This window comes from Choloepus didactylus, chromosome 17, assembly GCF_015220235.1.
Source record: "Choloepus didactylus isolate mChoDid1 chromosome 17, mChoDid1.pri, whole genome shotgun sequence".
NCBI lineage: Eukaryota > Metazoa > Chordata > Mammalia > Pilosa > Megalonychidae > Choloepus > Choloepus didactylus.
Window position 1 is genome coordinate 21,035,656 of NC_051323.1, and position 7,617 is coordinate 21,043,272.

Here is a 7,617-nt window from a genome sequence, read left to right on the forward strand (position 1 = left end):
GGAGAGAGAGCAGCAAGGGGCCTTCAGGTACCATGGGGCTGGCCAGACAGGGCTGGGCTGGGCAGGGACAGGATCCTCTCACATATCAAAGGCAGTAGAAGTCTCTGCAAGTGTAGGTAGCTATTTCCTTGGCCTTGCTCACTTGAGTCCCTGACACTACTTGATCTCCAGCTCTGCTGGCCCAGATTCAGCAAGACCAGGCCAGCTTCCTAGTCTTGTGGCTAGAGCTTTTATGCATTTCTCGATAAGGTTTAAATTGCACTTCCCCTTATGCATTTGCTATGGAAATAAATGAGAACTGCTGGAAGCGGTGGGGAGAAGTAGATCCCAATCCACAGACTGTGTAGGTTTCAGAGTTGAGTCACAATGAGCCAGCAAATCTTCCATTCATTTATCTTCCATCCATCCATCCATCCATCCATCTATCCATCTATCCATCCCTCCATCCAATTACCTAGACCAAGTTCCTTCACTCTCCCTCCCTCCTTCCTTCCTTTCCTCTCTCTTCTCTTTTTTTTCCCCTTTAAACAAAGATTTGTTTACAGTCTGCTATGTACTAGGTTTCTCAGATTTGGTGGATTTCTTCAAAGGAGGAGAAACTACCCAGGAGAGAGTTTATTCCTTCGTTGAGTCCCAGATCAGCTCCTCTCTGCCCTGGGCGTCTCCCACAGTGGAACTCTCTATATAAGCTGTGGGGTGGGAGAGAGAGGAGGTGCAGACAGAGAGCAAAGAAGGAGAGAGAGAAAAAGAACATTTCCTGGTCTGATATAACGGAGCCTCCCCACATTGTTTGAGAAGTTTACTAGCTACAGGAAGCAGGTAGCTTGTAAACCAAATTTTGCATTTACATTTTGAATCTCTGAGTGGCATTTTATAAAAGATGCCGTATCAGCTCGGGTGCCTTAACAGCAGAAAGTAGAGGATATTATTACAGTGATCCCCTAATTGGGCTCTCTGTTTCCAGGCTTCCTATACCCAAAATCTGTGCTCCTCCCCATGATGAGGGTGTTTTAAAGGCTTCATCCATGTCTCCCCCTGCCTGAGGCTCTACACGGACTCCATGTCAACACAAGCCAGAGCTCAAGCTCCTCAGCCCGACACAAAAGGATCTTCATGCTCTGCCCCCAGGTGCCTCACCTGTTTTAAACTTTACACTCCAACAGCACTGAATTATTTACAGTTTGCCGAGCATGCCATACTGTCTTGTACCCCCTTACCTTTGAATGGGCTGATCCCTCCGTCTGTAATGCTTTCCATCACTCCTTTCCCTGTGCTTCCTTTGAATTGTGCGTATCCACCTACTGTTATGCTTATCACTCTGTCTTGTAATTTATTTCCTCAGGTCTGTCCTTCCTTCCAGACTGTGAGATGTCTGAAGGAAGGATTGTGAGTTACTCCTCTTTGTGGCCCAGTGTCTAGTACAGCACCAGGTACCTGGAAGGCACTTAATTTGTATCTGTGGAATGGATGGATGGAGGGATGGATGAGGGAAATCTTACCAGAGAAATGAGATAGCTTTGGGACAAGATGACTGAAGTGTCCATGTGACAGGATCTCTTCCCTCCCCTCCCTGAAGAAGAAAAGTGGCTTTTTCCTGAAAGCTCAGAGCTTTGAGGAAAGGATTGGGCTGTGGTCTAGGCCAGACAAGGTGTCCAAGCCAGAAAAGGGGAACTTTGGGATGACGTAGGTGACCTCCTGTCAGACTCGCTTCCCGTTTCCTCTAGATAAAAGGACCTTGGGGAAACAGCCAGACGGAGGCACCTGTGGGTCAAGCTGTGAGGGGGAGTGGAGCAGGATGAAGGCTGCAGAGGAGGAGGTTCCTGATGCGCACTTCAGTGTGGACAAGCAGAACATCTCCCTCTGGCCCAGAGGCAAGCGCCGGCCGCTGCTCGGAACCTTCTCAGTGGGCTGTACCCATATACCAGCTGTTGGCTGGTCCTTCAACAAATGTGTGCTTCTTCTTCTTCCAGCAGATCCTCCTTCCAAGACTGATAAGCCTCTGCCTCTGAGGAAATCCTCCACTATTTGTGCTACATTAATCGTCCTGGCACTGGTCCTGGCCACGTCCATCCTACTCCAGGCCGTTCTCTGTAAGTCCTGAGTTTTACTTTCTGGGCTCTGTCCTCCTCCAAGGCTCCCTCGAGTTCAAGACCCTCTCTTCCCTGCTCTCCAGGGTTCTCTCCTGCTTCTTTCATTTGTCTTGTTTCTCCTCTTCCCACATCTAATAACAGAGCCACAGAGCCATCCAGCCCAGTTAGATGAGCTGCTGCTCTTTCCTTCCCAATTCCTAGGAGATTTTCCTGATTTGGTTTAATGCTTGCATGTTTGTGCTCAAGGATATGTTCTTTTGTCCCCAGGAAATGCCCCCCTACTTCTTCATCCCATGTCATTCCCTCCTCCTTCTCTGAGCTTTGTATCCCTCAGATTCAGAACCTTGTAGCCCAAGACAGTGAGTGAAATGTTTCCTGACCCCATAAGGGACCGAGTCCCAAGTGCATCCTTGGCCCTAACTGACCATATGGAGAACCTGGCTGATGAGCTAACACATCTCCATAGTCTGAGTCCCCTCACCCGGACTCCTTCCTGGCCTCTTCATTCTCCCATCTCCACAAAGATCACCTGAAGGGAGTCTTTCTACTCATCTGTTGGATGTGTGACTTAGCTTTTGTCTTCTTCTGGCTTTACCAAGTCTCATGCCCTCTGCTGCTGGCAGAGGTTTCCTCCTCCTGCCAGGTCTCTAGAAGGCAGAGGGAGGGAAGGGTCTCAATCAGACTTTGGGCAGAGGCTCCCCCTTCACCCCCACTTGCCCCATCCTCTAAGTCTCTAACACTGCCATTCTCACAGGTGTCTCCCTTGAGCCTTCTTGGTTTCTTTTGATTCCTCCTTACATGCACCCAAGTCTGTCACTTGAGGAGAGTGTGAAAGTAGTTGGGGCAAGAGAAGGGGAGAAGTGGTTCCATAATTCTCCCTTTCAGTCTTCTCTGGAGAAGATACCACGTCCATATTAGGTGGAAGCTGCACGGCTGGCCCTTCCCAAGGTCATGGAGGGGTCTGTGGGCAGATGTGGGGGGTGTGGTGCCCATAACTGATGGCTGCTGAAAGGAGAGGGCTGGGAATCAAGAGATGGAGCCCAGGGGGCTGTGGGGAGAGTGAGCAGCAGGTGATTGCGGGCATCCCTTTACCAAACATGCCCTAAAAACTCAAAGAAATTTGAGACTGGGTTCTAATACCTGCTTCAGCTTGCCTGTGAGTTGTTCTAACCAGGAGACTATTTTTAGCCATCTTTGTATTGTCTGTGTCCACCAGAGTTCCTGAGACATGGTAGGTGCCCATTATATGTTTGCTGAATGAAAACATTAATGAGTGAATGGAGAGGATGAGGCAGCTTCTTGGGCTGGCTTGGTTCCTTGGGAAGTTTGAGCCTGAGCCTTCCTTTCCTTTTCTTTTGTCACCCTGACAACACCCCCACTCCTGGGGATCCCCTCAGCTGACCTCTTGACTTTCTCAAATTCAGATCCCTGGCTTTTGGGCACAATATCCAATGTAAAGACCAATGCCCAGTTGCTGAAAGACCGTGTGGACAACATCAGCACCCTAGGGTCTGAAATTAAGAGGAGTAGAGGTGGCGTGGAGGCGGCCAGCACCCAGCTCCAGGCAGTGAATGTCAGCCTGGAGCACGTGCATTCTCAGATCCTGACGGTGGAAACGGGGCTGGAGAAAGCCAATGCACAGATCCAGACGCTAACAAGAAGTTGGGAGAAAGTCAATGATTTATATGCCCAAATCCCAGAGTTAAAAAGAGATTTGGATAAAGCCAGTGTCTTAAATACAAAGGTCCGGGGACTTCAGAGCAGTTTGGAAAATTTCAGCAAGACGCTCAATCGACAAAGTAAGTGCCTCAGAAAATAATGTTTTAAGCTGACCAGTGCCCATGGGACCTTGCCTGTCTTAGATGTGAGGAGGGAAAGGGGAGAGGGGCAGGCCAGGCTGGAGCCGGAAGGTTAAGAAGAGAGGGCTCAGCATTGGAGGTGGGAAGGACTCAAGGGCTGTTCAGGAGAGAAGCGACCAAGGACCAGCTTGGGCTTTCACACCAAGGCATGGAATATAGGAGCATTTGGAAGATCCTCTGCCCTGCCCCAAGCCTCTCCTTTTCCTGTTATGTTTCTTACTTAGAGCCCAGTGGCTCAGTCACTTGTGATGGCCAGTGGAGAATTGTTTACCTCCCATGGGAGAGACAGATTCTTGATCCGTTCTCTCTTACCCTCCCTTCTCTAAGCCCGGAGGCTTGACCAGTCTTAGGGAGACTTTTAGGATCTGAGAGAGTATCCCAGGACCCTTATACAAGGCCCCAAGGCCCCCATAGCCTGGCCCCATTGACCACTGTTTCTGAGATTCCACTCAAGAATCCCAACCTAGCCAGCATCCAGGCAAAACAGGAACACCGGAATTCACCTTTTGCCCTCGTTCTTCAGATGACATTCTACAGATGGTTTCTCAAGGCTGGAGGTACTTTGATGGGAAGTTCTATTACTTTTCTCACATCGCAAAGACCTGGTACAGTGCCCAGCAGTTCTGTGTGTCCAAAGAGTCACACCTGACCTCAGTGACCTCAGAGAGTGAACAGGTGAGTACTGTTCCTATGGGCTCTGGGAAGGAGATGTATTAGCATCCCATGGCCTGTATCAGTCAGGATGGTCAAGATTATGCTGCAGTAACAAACAATTCCCAAATAGTAGTGACCTAACAGAGGATTATTTCTCACTTATATTGCATGTCCAATAGGGACATTCTCATTGTGGTTACTCACGGACCTAGGCCAAAGGAGACTTCATCTCAACATATGTCTCCATCATTGCTGAGGCAGGAATGGGGAACATGGTGAATTGTGCATTGGCTCTTGAAGTTTCTGCCTGGAAATAACACGTCACTTCTACTCACATTTCATTGGCCAAAGCATGTCATACCATACTCCTAGCTTCAAAGAGGGAGGTACCATCCTTCCATGTGCCCAGAAAACAAATGTTTGTGAACTACCCTAATGACACCATAAGAGCCAAGAAGTCTCCTGCCTGGTGAGGCAGAATATTGAACAAGCCCCTTTCATCTGGGAAGTGGGAGAGCAGAGAGGGTGAGACCATGAGCTCAGATAGAGTCTGGAGTCCCAACCCTGCCATCTAATTAGCCATATGGCCCTGGGTAGATTCTTTAACCTCACTAGGCTTTACCAATTAATTCTATGAAGCATGCATAATAATAATAGTACATACCTTGGAGGCTAAATGAGTAAATGCATTTAAAGAGCTTAGCATGGTACCTAGTACATATTAGGCAGTCAATAAATGTAGCTGTTATCATGTGGTCTGTTCTCTTGAGGTCCCTGCTCTGGGGTTTAGCTGAGTCTTTCTTGTACTCCAGCAGCCCCTTCCTGATGGTCAGAAAGGCCTTAACCCTGAGTCTGTTAATTGCAGGGCAAAGGACAATCGGAAGATGGACTCTGGGCTTTGGGCAAGGAGAGGAAGAGGCTTGAGGGAGGTCAGCGTGAGCAGTGTCTGTGGGTTCAGAGTTGTCACAGAGGATAGGTGAAGAACAGCTGAGACAGATGCTCAAACCCTGAGTCGTGGCAGTGCCTGTGTTCATTCTTTCCCCCTACAGGAGTTTCTGTACAAGACAGTGAGTGGAATTCCCCACTGGATCGGACTAACCAAAGCAGGGAGTGAAGGGGACTGGTACTGGGTAGATGACACTCCATTTGACAAGGTCCAGAGTACAAGGTAAGGCTCCCTCCGCCTCCCTCCCAGTCTGACTTTCCCAGGCCAGGCCAGGGCATCGAGGGCAGTGGTTTTGCCCCCGTGAGTACAGGGTTTGTGATTCTTCCCTGACCCAGTGGGGCAGGAACTGAGATCTAGCTCATATCTGCTACTGACTGGCTGTGGGTCCTGGGGCAAACCTGTGGCCTCTCTGTGCTGTGCAGGGTTTGGCAGCTTCGTCTAGGGATCCAGTTCTAAGTCTAGGACTTTACAGTGTGAGTTCGTGTAGGATGTGAGAGTGGTGGGCTGGTGTGGTCCTAATTTGGGGAATGATTGAAGGTTTAGAGATTGAGGCCTCACCGATCCCCTTCCTCTTAGGCTCGGGTGCAGAAACTTGCTGCGCTTTCATGTAGGACTTCAGCTGAGATTGAAAGAACTCATTCTTCAATGGAAAGCATTGTTTTTCCACTCTGCAAATATGTTTTTCTTTGTCTTTCCACTTGGTAGATTCTGGATTCCAGGTGAACCCAACAATGTTGGGAGCAATGAGCACTGTGCCAGTATAAAGATGATCTCACTTCGGTCCTGGAATGATGAATCCTGTGACAACAAGTTCTTTTTCATCTGTAAGCGGCCCTATATCCCTTCAGAACTGTGAGAGCACTGGCCCCCAAGCTCACCCTCTGAGCTCCAGTGCTCCAAGGAAATGTCCCTTTCCCCTTCATACTCCAGGGTGACTTTGCACCTCAATTTTTCTTGCTTCAGAATTGTCTTAAAGGCTTTTGGAGTCCATTTGCCTTGGCTGGAAATTCTCTGACTCCACAGAGACAGCTGGAATGGAAAGAACTTGGGTTAAAATGGGAGGGAACGGTGGAGAGGCTTTAGGAGTTCAAACTGGCTTGCAAGGTGGGTCAGTACCATAATCTGGGCAACCTCCTGGGATTTTCCATTCCTTCAGAGGAGCCTCAGTTTCATCACATGAGAGTTGCTTCAGACAACCAAGAAATTCTGATACTGCTACTCAGGGTCTTTCCTGGTTGAGCCCCCAGAATTCCCAGTTGCCTGCTTAGAAGCCCTGGCAGCTGGCCAGTTTTCAACGGGAAAAGCTTTGTTGTTGGGGACTCTGTCCAAACCATGTCCCCATCACCCTCTTCATCTGTGTCCTTGATGCCTGGAGCCCTTCTTCCCTGATGGACTAAAATGGTTCAGCTCAGGGGCTGATGTGGCATTCAGCCCCCTCTCCCTCCCACTCATTCTGTCCTCCGCCCAAACCTCCCAACCCTCCCTTTGCCAGTCTGGGAAGCCCTTGCTCTTCCTCTTTCTTCTGCGTTTCCTCTCTTTCTATGCCCTGTGCAGGGGAAGTGTCCTTCAGTACCCTAAGGACTTCACATCAAAGCTTTTATAGAATAAAATGTTGCCTGTGAAAAGACCCACATCTGTATACACATGTTTATTTCTGGCTGTACAGGTGAATGTGCCCAAAAAACAATCTGCTTTGCTGGACATGAAGTTCAGGAAACAGCTGGGGTGTTCAAAAATAACAAGGAGAAGGGAAGTCTCAGCTCTGGAATTGATGCAAAACATGAGCAGTACTGATCCCTAGTTTGTATTGAAATTAGATCAGACAAGGTCTGCAGCGTCAGGAGCTTCTTGGTGATCTTTCTTCTCGGATGTTAATTGGAAAATCTCCTATTCTCTAGCTTTACTCTTAAGAGGGACATTGTAAGGTTTCCCCTCCTGCATAGAGACTCTGTTTACAGGCATCAGGGCCAAAGCCCAGACCTGGTGGTCAGAGGCAGGAGCCAAGAGAAAGCAGGAGGGAGTGTGGGTGTGAGTGCAGGTGTGAGTGTGGGTATGAGCATGGGTGTGA

At 49.0% G+C, this 7,617-nt stretch overlaps 1 protein-coding gene across 2 annotated transcripts; it reads left to right on the top strand.

The window, feature by feature from the left end:
• Positions 1-907: 907 nt before the first annotated feature.
• CD207 (CD207 molecule) lies at positions 908-7,180 on the top strand. Of its 2 annotated transcripts, XM_037807162.1 has the most exons (8): positions 908-1,128; positions 1,343-1,430; positions 1,725-1,871; positions 1,974-2,090; positions 3,515-3,889; positions 4,473-4,624; positions 5,653-5,771; positions 6,255-7,180. In XM_037807162.1, the coding sequence occupies exons 3-8, from the start codon at positions 1,796-1,798 to the stop codon at positions 6,403-6,405; spliced, it is 990 nt and encodes a 329-aa protein (XP_037663090.1). In that variant the 5' UTR covers positions 908-1,128; positions 1,343-1,430; positions 1,725-1,795; the 3' UTR covers positions 6,406-7,180. The 2 variants fall into 2 exon arrangements, with proteins under 2 accessions (XP_037663090.1, XP_037663089.1); XM_037807161.1 differs by having other exon boundaries at positions 1,725-2,090.
• Positions 7,181-7,617: the final 437 nt, after the last annotated feature.